The 18,828-nt window shown below is 36.2% G+C and overlaps 1 protein-coding gene across 2 annotated transcripts in view; it reads right to left on the bottom strand.

Annotated features, from left to right (window-relative positions):
- Window positions 1–1,165: 1,165 nt before the first annotated feature.
- FAP (fibroblast activation protein alpha) overlaps window positions 1,166–18,828 on the bottom strand; it is a 37,210-nt gene continuing 19,547 nt past the window's right edge. For both annotated transcript variants that reach the window (XM_009901192.2, XM_054168550.1), the window contains 14 exons: window positions 18,577–18,681; window positions 18,415–18,485; window positions 17,631–17,684; window positions 17,174–17,298; window positions 16,153–16,200; window positions 14,153–14,251; window positions 13,677–13,746; window positions 12,265–12,459; window positions 10,003–10,057; window positions 6,994–7,093; window positions 4,004–4,068; window positions 3,055–3,127; window positions 2,731–2,804; window positions 1,166–1,474 (listed from right to left, as the gene is read on the bottom strand). In XM_009901192.2, the coding sequence (XP_009899494.2) occupies window positions 1,373–1,474; window positions 2,731–2,804; window positions 3,055–3,127; window positions 4,004–4,068; window positions 6,994–7,093; window positions 10,003–10,057; window positions 12,265–12,459; window positions 13,677–13,746; window positions 14,153–14,251; window positions 16,153–16,200; window positions 17,174–17,298; window positions 17,631–17,684; window positions 18,415–18,485; window positions 18,577–18,681 (1,236 nt within the window). In that variant the 3' untranslated portion in view covers window positions 1,166–1,372. The remainder of the gene's footprint in view (window positions 1,475–2,730; window positions 2,805–3,054; window positions 3,128–4,003; window positions 4,069–6,993; window positions 7,094–10,002; window positions 10,058–12,264; window positions 12,460–13,676; window positions 13,747–14,152; window positions 14,252–16,152; window positions 16,201–17,173; window positions 17,299–17,630; window positions 17,685–18,414; window positions 18,486–18,576; window positions 18,682–18,828) is intronic.

The following is an 18,828-nucleotide window of genomic DNA, read 5'->3' as shown; positions in this document are numbered from 1 at the left end:
AATTACATTACCAACTGAAAGCTCATTAACATCACGTAATTGGCAGCATTTCCAAAAAAACCTGAACTAATTGAGTATTTTCTAAAGAGTTCCCATCAAAGTATAATTTAACCATTACAAACAGCTTGGCAACTACATTTACATAAAGATGTGTCTGAGGAATGTTCTCATGTGTGGAAAATCAGATTTGATATTGCTATTAACAAAACTAAGGAAGCTGTTACATAGCAAATCACTTCCACATTTTAATGATTTTGGCTAAACCCCCTATTTTTGTCAAGAGGGTCAAAATGAAACCCCTTGCTTTTCCACAAAGCAGCAGCATCTAATCTCTGACTGAAAGTTAGGAAGCAGCTTGTCTTGTGGAAAGGGTACTCCATTCTCTTTTTCAGGTTACTTTGTTCCCTCACTGGCTAATAGCAGAGATGACATACAGTGTTAGCCTACTGCATAAGAACTATGGTCTAACTCAGAATTTTTTTACCAGGTAACCAAAGAATCATTCCATCTACAGTGGATCTCTTGCCAACTGCCTTGTTCATATTCTCCTTAATTTAATTACTAATCAAAAGAAGTATTCCAGTCATTGTTAGCCTCTGGCATTCTTTAAAGATTCCCTAAAATAGTTTCACTGGAAACAAAGCAAAGAAAGCATGCACAATCCTTTGATCCTTTCCCTCCAGTCTGGGATGAATGATGTTAAGATTAATTTGGATGCTCAGGTGATGACTGGGGATTAAAAGCAGACTAGTATGGCCAACATATTCCAAATACAGGAGGAAAACCCACTGAGATGAAATATCTTGCTTTCATGTTAAACTTGAATGCTGAGAGTTTTGCAGAATCAAGGTTTCAAGTAAGAGTTGAATATAATTTGAACACAACATTCAATATTCTTGACAATTATCCAAATGTCAGCTTTAAATATTGTGTGTTCCTATCTCTGCTTGGATTCTTTCCAAGAAATTGGCAATAATGGTTCTTGTTAGGATGCTAATTAGGTATGGCACTGCTTTCTTTGTTCTTACCCATTTTACAGTTGTAGTTAACAAAGGCAAGCATATTCATCTAGCAGTGTGCCTTTGCAAAGGACCACCTACTTTTGCACTGCAGAAGGCAAGTTTAATCAAGAGGGTAATAAAGGAACATGGCATTTTACATTCTGATTTTATTTTTCCTATAAAATAGGTGTTAAATATGCCAAAACATGTATTAACATAACATTTGCTAATTTGCAATAAGAAAAGTGGATGTAAACATCAAGTTTAAAACTTCAAATTTCCTGTTATCAGTTCACCTGAAAACTATACAACCTGGGCACTGTTACGATTGTGCTCTTCAGAGATGCATCAGCGTGCTGTGAATAGCCTACTTATTCTGACAAAGAAAAACATTTTTTGAGGAAGTGGGTCATATGTGTGTAGAGATGTTTGCTGGAAAGGCCTGGAATTCCATGGTTCTGGTCAGTATACCACTGAAAAATAAATAAAAAAGCCATAAACCCCCTATGTTGTGTTTTCAATTCTGCAACAGTTAAACGATACAATAACTTTATTTTATTATCATATAGAAGAAAGTGTATGCCCCAGGAAAACAGAGGGACTTGGTAATCTTTTTTTCCTTTCCATTAGTTTCAAGTATATCTGTATTCTTGCTGAAAAAGAAGTTTCTAAATGTTCTGTAACCTAGGAGTCAGCATTACTACCTCAGTACTGACTAGTTAGTTGCATCGAATCAGGCAAAAGAGCTTTGAGATGCCCTAGCTGCATGGCCTTGACAGTAGGGGTTACAATCTTGCTTAGGAATACTAAGATCTAAGCAACAAGCTTTTGGCTAAATGTTGTGGAATTCTGTTTGAAACATCCTGAGTTACAGCAGACCCATTATACCAGCTCTTAGGAATAATTGACATTCCCCTGCATCTGAACTAGATTGACTACAACTGCATACAGTATTCCAGATACTTGAAAGATAACCCAGGTTTCTTAAGTAGCGATGAAGGAGGCAAAAAATACATATGAGAAAGGGCCTACAAACCCCAAGAACAGGGGGATCCCCATGTGATCCCTTTCTTTGGAGTTCATGGCCCTAGAAAAATGGACTCAGCTGGAAGGCCAGTATGCTTGATAGCAGGCAAATGCTTTGGTCATTAGCCCCAAGAAAAAAGGTGCAGAAGCAGAGTTTAGCATGGTAGTCAGAACTACTTTTCCCTTGTTCATTCCTCATTTAAAACCCCTAACCTTTGTATTTCTCTTTTTCCTGCAGCTGCTACCCTAAGCAAGCTCTGCAGAGAACTGTGGGTTTTTTTTCCCAGTTCTGGATAAAGTGGTTGGATATCATCTACATGTTTTGCTTGTTTCATTTGGTGCCTGTGGCAGGCATGTCCAGTTCAAGATAGAATCCATCAGAACCAGTGACGGTTTTGGCCCCAGAAGCCAGCTCCTTCATATTCCTTTTTTTTACTACCTATCAGCAAGTTTCATAAGGAGGCTGGATTCTCATTCTTCTCCTTGGCTCATTTTAAAAGCCTTGGAGTTATTCTTGACAACAGAGAAATCCTGCTAACATCCAAAGGGCAAGACAAAGGAAAGAAAGGAGCAGGCAAATCCTTTCAGGAAGAAATTGTTTATGAAGAGAAACAAATGCAGTAGCAATTGGAATATTTTGAAGCATTTGCAGATAATAAAGCTATAAGCCAGTGTTCACATTGAAAACTAGTTGGTTATTTACCATTGCCTGGAAATCCACCTGCGCATTAACCAGAGCTTTTGCAATTTGTGCTGAGTTCTGAAAATGTACATTATCTGAAAAAGGAAAAAAGAGACTGAGATGTGTAAATACCACAAAGCATAAAGTTATACTGCATTAAGTTGTGTCCACTAATTATCAAGTGATACAGTTGACATTACTAAGAATGAGTAAGCATCTTATATCATATGGAAATCTACCAAAGATCTAAGTACTGACTCTAATCAAAGGCATAGAAAGATGCTTAATGTTTTTCAAACAAAGTGATTCTGGGTCTGTATTTGTACTGCCATTTGCAAACCTCACCATCTGCTGTTCCATGGATGAGAAGATACTCTACGTTTTGGAAATTCTTTGCTCTTGCCATCACAGTTGAATTCTGTTAAGAGCAAAAATGAACAGTTCAGCAGCTTCAATTTAAACCACTCAGCCACAGAGTTGAAGACATTGTTTAGTAGAACAACAATTAAACAGTTGGACTGGCATAATAATGACTGCAGTGACTTCTTATCAGTCTGCAATTATAATAGAAGCTATATATATTTAGTGCCTTTTCTAAGGGCCAATTCCCGAAAAGCACAGCATTAGCCATGTTTTATTTTCTCAACACTGTAACTTGTGGCTACCCAGACAGCTCTACCAGTGCAGTTTGGTACTGAGCATTTCTGTTGAGTTGGGATAGACAATAGGTACCAAGATCATGATCCAAAATTTTTAATGTGAGTCTTTCTACTAACTCCTTTGGGTGTTAATTCAGGCCTCTCTGTATCAAGATCTGGTATGTGTGCTGCTAGAGGAAGTTTTCAACTTCCTATCAATCTGCAGAAAAGACAGACAGCCTGTTCTGGGTAGGGAAAGCTGTTCCTGACTGTTTAGTAAGCTGGTGATGTTAATACCAGAGAGCTAAATTTCTGTGAAGCAGTTTGCATATCACAGCTAACAGTACACACCAAAACCTTATCAACATTTTAACCTCTCTCACATGAGTTCTTTGCTAGGCTAATAGTTTACACTGGCAGAACTGTCTGACTTGTCCAAGTGAGAAAATAAAAATCCTTCAATTTAGCATATTTAGGATTAATAAATACAAAACCACTAGTAACTCTGGAGAGATCAATTTCACAGCAGCAGCGTAGCTACAGGACTGTCAGGTCCTGCCAGGAGTTGGTGGGTTATTTTCTTTCTTTACATTTTGACTTGTCCATGAAGTGTGATTCACGCTTAAGGCAGTGCAACACAAAAAGAGAATTCTCACCTTGTAGTGCTCAAGATTATCAGACTCTACAGGAAGACCCATAAATCGTTCTGTGTAGATAGATGCTGTGATATTAAAGAAGAAAAAAAGTAATAAATAAAGGATGTACAGATATTTATATGCCTCCAGTGACATGTAGCAAATTAAATATTAACTGTATCTGTTCTGTTTGGTTTCCTCATAATACACCAAATTTAAACATGTTTAAACAGGTTAATTAATAAATGTTCTCCCAACTGCCCTTGCAGAAATAGTAGCTTGATATTCATCTATGGAACCAACACAAGGTAGTGTGGATAAAGTCAGTTAACTGATACTGCTCTATGCTCTAGGATTGAACTCCGTAAAGTCAGTTAAATGAGCCAATAAAGGTTCACGGTGGAAAGATGACACAGACTGTTTTTGACACCTGAAGAACCTGAGCAGAATTTCAGCCTGGAACGTGTATGTGCATATACAGTAAATATGGATAAATATGTTGTCCTGTTCCTATTGAATGGATATAGGCAGCAATTAGGCAGAGCAGGAAATTATACAGGATTGCACTAAAAAAGTGGTGCAATTGCTGTTCAGTTATCTGTTCAATTCCTTTTTCTAACTACAGCAAAGACTGTTAACAGATTTGACAAAACAAATGTGAATAACTGAACAGTATCTATCACCAAGAAATCAGTATGAACAGCTATCTTTGAGCTGCTTGGGTATTTGTAATTTAACCAAGAGCTGTTATGAAAATTTGTGGGAAACTGACGCAGCAGCTGTCACTACCAGAAAATTATGTTCTTTATGACCTTGCCTTGAAAGAGTAACTGACACATATTGAGCAGTCAGGCTGCAGTATTACAAGAATTTTATTTATATAACAGAGTCAGGGCTTTCTGACAAAGAAAAGCTGGCATTTTTCCCTCCCATAAGAGAGGTGATGACTATTGTAATCAGTACCTTGTTGTCCAGTTTGATATACTGCACTACAGTAATTTTATTAAAAAGTGGAACTCTTCCCAGGAAATTAAAATGACTCAATATACTCACGTTCCCATGGTTTATTTTATATCCTTTGTATATCTTACCATTGCATGCTAAAGATGTGTACTCTCCCAGATCAGCCAAGTAAGGCTCCTGAAGATAATTTGTAATAAACTAAGTACCACAAAATTCTAAGTAGCCTGTCTTTTATCAAAATCCTTTATCATTCAATGAAAACAGAAAATGTGCAATATCTGTTGTCAACACAGTGTCAAAGAACCATATTGGGCTCAAGTTTTCAATAAAATAGACTCCTTCTGAATGGCTGGCATTTCTACAGTATTCTGAGCCAAATTCTCCACTCTCTCAGTATAGCTACAACAAGTCCACAGAGGTCAGCAGAATTTCATTATAATGACTACGTGGAAGATTCAGCTTGTCAGTTACTGATGAAGAAAAAAGGAGACAAATTGCAAATTTTAATATAACAGATCTAATGCTTTTAACTATACATTGTCCTTGAATGCAGTTTCCCTTGCCATCTTAATAACTCTTCTGCTGTTACTAACGCTGAGACAAAATGGAGGTGAGTGGGAGGATTTCAGAGGAAAGATTATGGTTCAGACTCTCTCTGTGTATCTAAAAGAAGGTGAAACAGAATTTAGAAGCTCTAGGGGCCAGTATATCCTCTGACATACTGATACTTCTTAGAGACTCAAACACGTAGCATCCTGTAGTTTGTCCCTTACACAGTTCACCCTCATGTTATCATGATCTGTTTGCCAAAACTTATGACTCAGGACTTCCTTCTGTTTCCTTCCTTCCTTAGTGGAGGTACATTTGTCACTTCGGATTTTTACAATGTATTTTTAGCAAGATTCTTTAACTTCTTCCTGAAAATTCAGATGAAGTAAAGATTGCAACGGTGTGGGCCTAATCTGCTTAACTGAAAAACTTCCCTCAATTTCTAATTTGTGGAAAATATTTGTAGTTCTTCTTTCATTGAAGGAATTTTTCAAAAATAGTGCTTTGTGCTCGCATTGTGCAAATAATTTTGCGATTGTGAGTGAAAATGTCTTAAAAAAATCTTGATGACAGTGAAAACATGAAGACTATGCTTCCTGTGTCATACAAATGTTTTCCCCTTTGTTTGCAAAACACCATAAATATAAGAAATGTCTGTACTAGCAGTCAGGGAAGGAATCTTTCCCATTTAACCAAAAAATTTTCTCGTAACCAAGACTTCTTAGCAAACAACCATATGCTAAGTAAATGTGTTCAAAGTGCTACATTTTGCTCACTGAAAACATGCATGCCATGATTCTTTTTTTACACTAAGGTTCCTTTACAGTGTGCCAAAAGCTTAACAGGTCTGCAAGTAAGTGTAAGTATGCACCTCCTTTATTCACACAGTAAGGCCCTTGGTTTATAGTGCTAGAGCTGTTTCCTCTGAACAGTTTGGAGCTTAAGCCAATAAATATAAATAAAAAGTAGGTCTCCTAACACAACAACACAGGAGGTGTGGTTGAGAAATTTCTAAAGGGAAAAAATATTTAATTTAAAAAATTGTGTCAGAGTGTCTCTCTTTCAGTGCTTTTGGGAAGTAACTTTACAATCATCAGAGATACTGATTCCTGACAGAGATCATCTGCAGTATCTGAAGTGCACTGTGATTCCACTACTGGCTGAAAAATAATTTCATCTGGTTCACCTGGTACACAATTTTTAAGGAGATCACTTGAGTATAGCAGTTTCTCAAGGGGGCTTTACCCACTTACTGATGTGCATATGGAATTATCTGGTGTACCTTCTTCTATGTGACAAATTCTGTTCCAAACTGCCAATTTCAGGCAGATATATTTAGGAAGGAAAACTTTAAACTCATGGTCTTGAGAGTTTTCTGTCTAGGTAATTGCAATGTCTTTAAGTTTCATACTGCCAGTCTCCTCCAATGATTTTATTTAGAAAGTTACTAAATGCTATATCTTGCATTTCCAGTCAGTATTTATGACAAGTTTTCATACCATAATATTCCCAGCTAGAAACAGGAGCCACAGCCATTCCACATTTAAATAATCCACTGCCAGATCCAAGTGCCAAAGAAGTTACATACCCACCATAGGACTGAGGAGAAATCACAGACAGTTTAAAGTTATTGGTGAAATATCATTTTGTTTTCTGAAACAGCTTAATATACATTAATTGCAAAATAAATATTCGACTTTGCATGCAAGAAGGACAAAGCAACAAAGTCTTTCTAATTAGGAAAAAAAGGGAAAAAAAGTATTTATTTTAAATGAACCAAATGTGAATTCTAGTGCGAAAGGTTACATTATTTTATTGAATCACCTCCTCTTTGCTACATCTTTAATGTTTATCACTTCTGCTCTTATTAGCACCTAGAATGCTAGAAAAACTTCATTTAGTAGGGACCTTCAAGGTAATCTAGTGCAACCTCTAGCTCAAAACAGGGCTGTCCTCAGATTTAAATGAGGTTGATCAGAGTCACATCCACATTCCCTCTCTACTCAATTTTATTCACCCCTGATCACTGCTGTAAAAATTTTTTTCCTAAAACCTAACCAAAATTTCCCTTGTGGCAACTTGTGATTGTTGCCTCTCATGCTTTTAGTGTGCAGCTCCACGAAGTTATGAGTTTTTCCCTCCCTTAACAAACTACCTAGTTTTTGCTAATTGGGTGTAGTAGACTTGGCTACTTCAGCACTTAAGATTGGAGCAATTCCTCCTTACTGCCTGCTACTGTTCCTGTTGTTTTCTGGGTTGACTCCTCCAACTGAGATCCAGAAAGCAAGAATAAGTTCACAGCTGGAATTTAGGAAAAGTAGTAAGCAAGCCTGGGTATCAGAACAGATCTGTACAACTGTGAGGGTTAGCTACGGAGACAGGAAAATACTGTAAACAAAAAGCATTTGGTTTGGCTGTCCATATGATGAGGAACTGGGGTTGGAAAATATTTGTATAACGTCCTTGGGAAATAAGGGGTTACTATTTGCTATGGAATGGAGGGCGAGATAAAAATATGAGGTGGTCATGAAGAATTCTGAAGATTATCAACTGCATATGAAAGACTAAGGGAAATAAGCAAAACTATTAATTTTTTTTGGTACAAATGTACAGTGTAACAGACAGAGAGATAGAGTTCACAACCTGAATTGCATTAGTGGTTATTTAAGAGCTTTAACAGAAGAGTTTGCTAAATTGCAGGCCATAAATATGGAAACACATTTCAACTCCTTTCAAAGGTTAGGGACCAGGAAATGGTGTAATAGAAAAAAATGGGAAAAAAGACTGACAGTAATAGTGCTGTTATTTGAATATTATATCGGTTGCTGGGACACAGTGCTTTAGATGTGTGAAATCTCTTAATTGATTCTGGAAACACTGGTGAAATAAAATATATGATTAAATAAAATTAAAATATTTTTATGTGGCCTTACTAAATGTCATGTTAGAGTAACTCACTTCTAACTGTCTGTGTCACTTAATTTCACCATATGGTACCTCATTTCATCCTGGTGTTACAGCAGTGTCTGACCAAAATAATTTAAATATTAGTTGATAGAAGCTTCACAGAAAGTTTTTAGCTGTGCAGCTCATGTGCTAAGATCAAGCAACTTCTATAGCTGCAGCTGAGTTGAATCTTACAAGACTCATCCTCTTGTGCAGTTCTGGGCACCCTCTTACAATGAAAGGGGGGCAATGAAAATAAGCAAACAAGAAAAAAATAAAACAAACAATGACAGATCAGAAGAATTCTCCTGGTAAAGACAGGCACTTAGTACAATAAAAGGTCTTTCTGAGTGATAATCAAAGAAAAATGAACATGTAAAAAGACAAAAATAGTGGGAAACATTAATGGGTGTTTAACATATCATTTTACTCTGTAAGCTTTTCTAATTAGTGCTGCCTGTTACTGCTAGATAGATGATACTGATTAACTTAGGGAATGAGTAAGGCTGGCTAACATAAGCCTGGCCTCCAACCCTCTTTAGCATTCCATACAGTACTGTCTCTAATCTATGAGAAACTTGGGTGTTACTTAACAGCTCATTTTCCTGCATAGTATAATTCTGTTTTGCTGAAGCTGGGTAGGATGCAGGGCTCCACTAGTATCTACGCATTCCTGACCCAGACATTCATGTCCATTGAATCAGATGGTCTAAACATCTTAAAAAAATCTCTATTAGGGGCCTGTGTGGCATTTGTGCTGCCAGTAAAGTTGGATTATGTTCTCCCATATATAACATTACCAATAGGTCTGCATCTCATTTTCATGAATGGTCCTACTTTGAAGGTGCTAGCACAAGAAGGAAAAAACCACCCACTACTCCAATAATTAATTTTTCTCCTATTAGAATGCAGTGCTATTCTAAAATTTGTATTTGAAGTACGCTACTATCTTTCTTAGTGCCTAAGTGCAGTGGACTTTCAATGCCTCTGGCTATAAAAAAAATTCCAGGAGTGTTACAAAGAAAAGCATATGAAGAAATGAAAGATGAAAAACAACCTGGCTAATTACTTGGAATGACTCCTGTACTGTCCAATTTTTCCACTTCTTGGTGAAGCTGTCAACATTGTATACCACTCAGACCCACATTCATCCCTACTGACCATTTTGAAGCCAAGTACAGGGATTCAGAATGATGCAAGGGTCATATTTTCTGATGAGAGATATTCAAAGGACTTTTCTCATTATTTTAGTCTCAGATCAGAAAGGGCAATACTTGAATTTGACACCATGTCAGTAAGTCCCTAAGTTAAAAGTAATGCCAATTACAACATCTCAGTTTTGCATGACTTCAAGTCCAAACTATGCATGAGACATAAATTTTCAATATTCCCTCGACAGCTGCCAAAGATCAAGCCCTTTTTGGTGCTGCAATTTTTAGCAATACCATCAAACACTGGTACAAGAAACTTCATACAGGTTTAAGACAGAATAAGGAAGAATAAAAAAAAAAAATACACTGCAGGATTATTTGAAGATAGATACAAAAACTCCATCCACTTACCCAGCCCCATATTGCTATTCGTTTCTCATCAATAAAGCCCATTTCTATAAATTTCCTGTGGAAAAGAAAATTAGACAAATGAATTCAATATTACAAAAGATTGCTAATACTGTAACAAATTAGCAAAAAGTAATTTTTCCCTTTGTGGTTTTTTCACACATAATACCAATTTGAGCAAATGACAATCAGCATAGCATGTTTGATTTCTGCAAAGCATCAATTATTCAATTAATAGATATTTCAGAGGAAGAGTTTTTCTTTAAAGAATAAAGCATGCTGAAATCAATACTTTCTTCATAATAATTTTGGATGTGGCCCAACTGGCTTCTTGGCAAAAAATGTTCTTTTTTTCTTATACAGGGAACCCATGTGGATATTTAGACCAGAGCAGACATCATACATTACTCATGTTGCACATACATATAGGTACAGACATGCACATATACATATACAGAGAAAAAAGTTCAGAAAGAATGTGCCTACTAATAACCACATTTCATTTCCCATAACTCTACCTTCTTGCAGTCTATTATTGTTTTAATCATTTTAGTACCATTAACATTTAGACCTGCAAGGTGCTCAACATACTTTTCTCACAATCAGCTGATTGTCTGATGTCTCAAGAGGCACAGTATCAACCTCTGAGACTGGGGATTCCCTGGAGCAATCAGATTAATTTTTTATGTGCCTGAAAAGTGAAGAGCACATACTACCACTATGTGGTCAAAGAGAATCATAAATACTAGATCCTCCTACAAAAATCCTGCTTCAGCCTGAAGGCTCTATTTCCAGAGGTGTTATTAGCAAAAGGAGAGAAAAGAGGATACGGCAAAAGATTGCAAAGGTTCAAGAGTGACACAAACAGACTGGATTCAGATACATCCCAAGACACATATTAGCCTTATTTTATTCAGCAAACACAACACCCCAAATGTGGGATACTGTCTAGGTGGGACAAAATTAGAAAAGCCAAAATATGATTCAGCTTTGTTATATTGCTGTCTTAATCCCTGAGGTTCCTCCTACACTAAAGCCCCTCCAAGAACTTCCCACTGTGTATCTGAAATCATGTGTTAGATCAGGAAGATGGAATGCACTACATTTAACTGAATAAAAATTTAGTCTAGGTGATGACAGAAATCTGGGGAGTGTGAAGTCTGAGGTCATTTCTTCACAGCCTCTCAGTAGATTTTGCAAGTGCAGAATCAGTTTAGGTTCTCTCTGTCTCTGAATTTTACATCTGAGTGACGATTCAGACTAATAATATTAAACATTCTCTCTCGTGATATTTCAAACTATGCTGTTTCTGCTAAAAGTTTCAGGAAAGAAAATCATATAATAGATTAATCTGACATATACAGCTGTTCTGTATCACTGAAAAGGATAATAGTGTGTTTATATCATTGAGGAGGAAATGAACTTTCAGGAAGCAGAAAGAGGAAGAAACATATACTCTCCTCACACACATTGTATATACATGCAGTGTTCTCAGGTAAGTAGAGAAAGCTACTTCCAGTTTCTAGCTAAGCTTCTCATAGTCAGGTCTGTTAAGGAGGAAAGAGGGTATTTACAGCTGCACAAAGAAATATATCCATGCTCTGATGGGCCAAATTCCAGATCAAAGACTGAGCTAAATTCCTTATCCTTACCTTGCACTTATCTCTGTGGGTTCAAACTAGCACTTCTTGAGAGGCTACTCCATTTGTAATCTTAAGAGGCAGCCTTTCCTTAAAAAAAATCTCAGCTTTCACTCCCTCCCCAAAACCTCTTCTTAGGGAATTATTTTCCCTTGGAGCACTTGAAGTGTTCTGATGCAAAGAAGCAGCTGTTGGGTATCTATCAGAGGACCTCAGACACTTTCTGTTGCTCATAACTATCCTAAAATAGCATGGAAAGCAAGTTTATGACTAAACAACCTCTAGAAGGCTTGTATCAGGATTTGGTTTTGCTCTGAACTTCAGATTTGACCTTCAGCTAACTACCATGGTAAATCACTATGGATCTTTGGCTAGTCACTGAGGTAGGTCTCCACTTCAGGGGACAATATATTTGTTTACCACTCATCACTGACACTTGTACTTCCTTAGGCCTAAGACTGAAGCCTCACCAACATCAAGCATCTCAGCAATATTTTTTTCCGAGCAATCTTCCTGTCTTATTTCCTGGAGAACGCAGCTCTCCAGAAGAAAGGCTGAGAAATATATGTAATATGTTTTTCACATTATTTCTTGTAGCTATGTAAACGCAACATTTACTACTTACTTTACTGCTGAGATTTGGTCATCAACTTCATAGACTCCTAGTCTTCTATATACTGCATGTAAAATCTTGTCACCTCGGTAAGCTGTTCCTCTGCCGTCCACCAGAGCAACAATAATTCCCTCTTTGCTTGCAAGATACGTTATCCAGCTAATGCTAAATGTTTCTTTTACATTCTGACTGCATGGTCCTCCATACCTGAGGATGAAAATTCACACATTTTTAATTCATATTTGTAAATTTATGAATTATTATTGGATACTGGACTACAGCTATAGGCAATTCTTAAAGTTTCTCCACAAGTACTTTGCTATATGCCTGTGGTTCAGAGAATTCAGTAGACAAAGAATTTTTCATGTATTTGTGAGGTTTTGCTATCTAAAATATATTTTAATCCTTTAGGTCTTCTGCCTAAGGCAAATCATTAGTTTTAGCTCAGACTAAGGGGTGCAGCAAGAGGTGCTTGCTCTAAGTCTCAAAGACTCAGTTCTTTCCTCCATTCAAACTCCTTAGGTGTAGCAGCCCTTTTTAGTGCTTTCCTGCATTTGATCTCCACATGCAGTCAACAATGTCAGAGAAAACAGGAGAAAAAAGTTGGGCTCCTTACACTTTCTGACTATCTCCAGACCTTCTTTGTTTCAGCAGGGAGTATCATGTGCTCTTGGAGCTTTGGGCAGAACACACCCCACACAGCTGAGCCATACAGGGAGACACTCCTCATAAGAATGGCCTAATGCAAATTACACATCTGACCTCAGGGACACGACTGACTTAATCTTCTACTCTAAACATCATTCTAACACACTTAGCATTATTCAAACATTTGGGTCCTCAATGGTTAATGAAAAAAAAGCCTTGAGGTTTATTACATGTACTCAGCAGTCCTTTCTGCCTCTTGGGGTTTTTGCACCACTTTTTGCCTTTCCTGCCTGCAATAAATTAAGTTCATATCACATGCTCATTAGAGGGAACATTTGATAAAAGAAGCCAGTCCTTATGGTTTAGGAGCATTCAGGTTTTTTTCTTTAAAAAAATGAAGCAGAGTCTTGTATCTTTTATATCAGCAAAGCCAAAATAAATAATTTCAGAATGCCTCATGATAAACAGAAGTAATGCAGACCTAAGAACAACAAGGAATAGCCCATGTGTTTTTATGCTTTTTGTTTCTCCAAGGAACTGGTTCTTACCATGATAATATTAACATGAAAAAACTAATTGATTTCCATTGGGTTGAATTTCTATTACAGAAATACATTTAAAAAAACCCACAAGAACAAAGAAAACAGAACTAAGTAGCTTTGCCTTTGCTTCTACTTCATAAAATGTTGCAAACTTTTTTAGGCTTTGTTAAATTTTAAGAAATATATTTTCTGACAAAACAACAACATTCAAAGAAAGGATGGGTTATTACATACACTTGAATAAGCAGTGGGTACTTCTTGGATCTATCAAATTGTGGAGGTAGAAGCATTTTGTACCACAAAGCTGGAAAAGACATGTTAAAATTATATCATTAATGGGTAAAATGATTCCTCCGATCAGAAGCCAGAGTTTGGTGTAATAGTATATGAAAATGAATCAGCACAAACTACCCAGTGCATGAACTGTGAATCACAGAACTGATGAAAGTAACTGGTTATATTGAGCTGTTCAAGAACAACCTTGGAGAAATAAAGTGCCTACTTTTATTAAAATGAATCATAAGTGAAAACAGTAGTGTATACAAGACAATACATGTAATGTGTGAACAGTGGTTTACAATTCACATTGTATTACCACCATCTTAGAGGCTAAGAAGTTTGTTCTACTGAGAGACAATACTTACTATAACAAAACGAAGGCATAAAGGAGTAAAAGGAATAGAAAGTATAATAAAGTGTGTAATTCTTACTTATACCATCCACTTCAAGTTTATTAATTTCTTCTGTTGGCAGCTTGATCTCTTGCAAAGCAGATTGTAATTCCCAATTGTCTTCCAATACTCTGAGCTCTAAGTAAAAGAAATGCCTGAATTATTAACTAAGTAATCGTTCATTCCTACTCATTAATCGAGACGCTTTTATTTTATGGTATTAGGACAGAAAGGGAATCTGTGAATTTTACAAGCAGAATAATGAACTCAGATGCTTCTAATTGGGCTTGATCATATAGCTAAATGAAAGCAAGCCACTGCTCTTACAACGCACAGATATTTGTTGGATTTACATAGGATGCACATTTTGCAGTGCAAATAATTTGATATGTTGTCTCTGATTGTTAGAGTCCTGGATGTTATGAAGAACAACTTTTCCCTGCAGAGCCCTCATCCCTGTCTCACAATATGACAGAACTGGAAATGCAAAATTCACCCCATCATGCAAAACAGTCCTATATCTTTCCTCTTGCTTGCCATGGTAACACTAGTCTAAGCTCTAAAACCCTTGGGTAATGTGGTCAAGCACATAGATGTTTGGGAATATCTTGTTTCTGGGTGAATACAAGAAATTCAGTTTCTTAAAGGGTTGTAGCAGATCCTTGCATAACCACTGTATGGTATATTTCTACACAAAGATACTAGACTTGACATGTACACTACCGTACACTGGGTGAACCTATTTTGCTGTTTTTTAAAATCTAAAAAGTATTCGCAATTTTTGTTTTGCTTGCTTTAGACTTGATTTGCAGTTACATAATATAAAAATTACTATTTAAAAGTTAGTTTACTTCTAGAATCCACTGGGTATTATTTGTTTCTTGTGAGCAGTGGGTGGTGAAGAATACATAATGGGAATCTGTGACTTTTAGCTCCACTTTCAAAGTGAAAGAACCTTTTAAAACTGCAGGAGACTTTTCCTTCTTAGCTTACTTCCCTGCCCCCTTCCCCCCCGCCCCCCAACACAAATGGCAAACATTTCCTGTTTCTGGAAATGCTCTAAAAAAACAGAGTTACTTCTCTCAGCATGTCTTAAACTAGATAGTGTTCAGCATATGCCAGAAATATAACATGGGAATTGGTTCTTTCAAAGTATTCTTGACAAGTTTTGCAGATTCAGGTAGGCTTTTATGGCTGAAAGATCATTCTAGCTTCCAAACTGGTATATGTTAGTTTAACTGCATACCTTCTACTAAAATTCATGGGTGACAAACTTTAAAATGCTGCCTGCTGCAATGAAAATGGACCTACTAAAAATAGTTTTAGGTTTTTACCGAGAACTTTAAGTGGGAGAAGAACTTTCAGGGGAAAACAAGGGACAGAGTGAAAAAACTCAGGGCAGAGCAATTAATATTTTCATGGTTAGCAAATTCCCACCTGGCCTGCTTGCAAACAGTCCTCACTAACAGGCTGTTTAGAGAAAGAGGGCTCTGTTTCCATTTTGTATCAATAATTACACATTGTCTGAAGCAGTTATTTGAACTGATCATTTGACAGAGCTTCTGCTTTTCCCTGACATTTTTACTGATGGTTGAAGAGCAAGCCACTGATCCAATTTCTAATTAGTACTGTACAGTAACTCAAACTGCAAATCTAAATAGTACACTGTTGCCTTTTGTATAGGGTAAGTTTGCTTCATGAAAAGAGGAGAGTCTTGTGAAAAAGAATAGTTTGGAAATCACAATAATTTTTACAAAGTTTGACTCTCTGTTAAAGAGTTGCTGATAGTCATTGCACGTATAGTGTGTAAACAGCAAAAACATCAGTGCTGGACTGAGGAGGGGAAATAAAGGCATCGGTGTGTTCATTGATATTTGGATTCTACTAATTAACACATCCAGAAAGACACTATACATTTTACTAACAAAAAAGATGAAAGGCTTCTTGATCACAATCCAAAATATTGTATTAGAAGATATGCATAGTGAAGGTCAATGTGAAAAACAATTACTCAGAAATAGACAGGGTATTTGCAGTACCTCTGTCACCGTGGTTCTCAAAAAGAGTAGAAATAGGAATCCCAGGACCTGTCATAAGAATGATAAGAACACATTTTATAGTTTGAAGGAATGGTGATGAAGTGTGTATTGCATTAACATTTGTAACTAACAGGTGTTAAAGAGCTCAAAGTTGATACACAAATATGCATCATCTCTACTGTATAACCGACTAGTCACTGCCATATAAAATACATAAGCTATTGTGTATGCATAGAATTCTACACATAGAGATATTTCTTAGCATACATAATAGGAGTAACTTTAAATCTACTAACAAACTCTTCCTTCCTAGAGATGAAGTGACATCTAGTTACTACCTGAGATGTGATTACATAAGGTGAAGGCAGAATTAACAATGTGAAGCATTCTTCTGAAAACATGTCACATCATATTTGTGAAGGTGAGTGGCTTTCATATAGTGACGACCTTACTGACTACGTTGTGCAAGAATGATTGAAAGGTGTTATTATTTGCTACATTTGTTACTGCACAGTGGAAGTTCTAGGGAACTCATCAGCTGATCAGTCAGTGCAGAACCAGAACAGTAAACTTTATATTAGTACACAAAACCTCAAATCACTGAAATCATCTAACTTGACAAATTGTTTTTTGTTCAGTGTTTTAAAATGTTCTCAGGTAGAAAATATCCATCATTTTGTGACTGACAGGTTTTAAGAATTTCAGGCGAGAAAGAAGTAATAGTAGTTTCTCATTGCTAACTTCGATCTCATGAACTGGAAATCAATGTGTGATTCTACATGCTGCTCTTGGCAAGAAAAAGGATGACTTTGATAAACTGGTTTGTTCTACAGAGGACTTTCAGAAATTTGGTTTTAATTCTGAAAATCCCTAGATTTTTGTTGAAAATTTTAAAAAAATAAATAAATTTGTGTTTTCTGAAACATCTTCCCAAGGATTTTGCTCATGGAAAAATTTAGGATGGATCTCTCATAAATGTAAAGAACAAGTGACCATATATTTTCTCCTGCGCTATACATACCGTAACAGATCAAGGCATAATACTTAGAATGTTCACTGAACCTTGCTGTATAATACTGGCATCTCTCTTTCCTTAAATTGCAAGTAATGCATTGTTTTCTGATAGGTTTATCTCCAATACTGATTCTAGGAAAAACAATGAAATGAAACAATATTTATTTTGCTACATCTAGTTTCATGTGTCTGCCTCACATTCTAGAACAGAAGCACTATAGTTTCTGAACAGTTCAATTTAAGAATAAATTATTTTCCTTTTTAAATTCCCACCCCACCCACCAAGATTATATTTAAGATTTAGAAGCTATTTCTCCTCAATTCTAAAATACAATTTGAGGTCAAGATTTAGTTAACGTACCTTGTGAAATTACAGTTTAAACATCTTCAAACTATTATATTGACAAATCCCAAGCTATCTTCTAACACCCTAGTATCATTAAGATAATGTTCATAACACTTACTTGTAAATATTTCTTCTTCCTGGATAGCCTTCAAATTCATTGCTTGAATAGAAACTGTAAATTCATTTATATGTTAATAAATAATCCATAATGTGATGACCTATGAACCAGCATCAAGATGAAAAGCCGCCTTGGAAGTTAACATAGACTTTTTGAGATTTCTGCATGTGATGGAAGAGTAAGTTAAGTTTATATATCTTTCTTCTTAATAAATCCCTGCTCAAACTTTGATTAGATGACACAGAAACTATATAAATAGGAGTTCTGTCTTCTCATGAGCTAATCACTCCAATTATGAACACTATATAAATAGGAGTTCTAGCTTCTCATGAGCTAATGACTCCAATCATGAAAACTGTATCTATGTATATAGTAAGCTGAATGAAAGACCATAAAAAGAGAACTAACTGCAAATTGTATGAGGGTTAACCACATGATTAAATTTAAGTATTTCTAAATAATTCTCTATAAGATGGATGATAGAAAATAGAAAAATTAGGGCAATTTGTAAACCATCTCCCATAAGTATAACCAAGTTTGCAAACCTGTGCAGTGCCTTTGCATACAAATTTGTTGTGGATGCATTCAGATACCTAGTTATAACTTGATGAGTTAACAAATAGTATTTGAATCACAGTGTCACAGTACATTAGAGGTTGGAAGGGACCTTAAGAGATCATGGAGTGCAACCCCCCTGCCAAAGCAGGATCACCTAGGGTAGATTGATTAAGTGTTGCTTTTACTGACAATACTCACAACATGTTCTTTTCTTCATGATACTTACATTGCATCATTTGTTACTCTAAAAATGTAAATTGCCTCCCATTCTCCACTTGTAATTTGGATTGCATTCTCCTGTTAAGCATGACATTGTAAGTTAATGAATATTGCAGAATTACTTCAGGAACTTACAGTAGATCAATGCAGAACACTTTGCTTGACTTACCACGGAGCCATTGATGTAATGAATATGCTTAAAACCATTTTTGTCACTAAAAATTTTGTAGTATGAGCTGCCATCTGATGTAAAATATGGTGTAGAAACAAAGAACTGAAACAATGGAAGAAAAATGGTAGATGAGTTAAACTGTCCAGGCTGTTTAGTAGATTATAGTACACACACTGAAAGTAACAAGACAGTTTTATCAGTTCAGATGAGACAAAGTACTTTGCACAAGTGTTTATCTGTAATATTCAC

The sequence above is a fragment of the Dryobates pubescens genome, chromosome 2 (genome assembly GCF_014839835.1).
Source record: "Dryobates pubescens isolate bDryPub1 chromosome 2, bDryPub1.pri, whole genome shotgun sequence".
Lineage (NCBI taxonomy): Eukaryota > Metazoa > Chordata > Aves > Piciformes > Picidae > Dryobates > Dryobates pubescens.
Note: the sequence above shows the minus strand (reverse complement) of the source record. Positions and strands in the feature narration are given on the sequence as shown.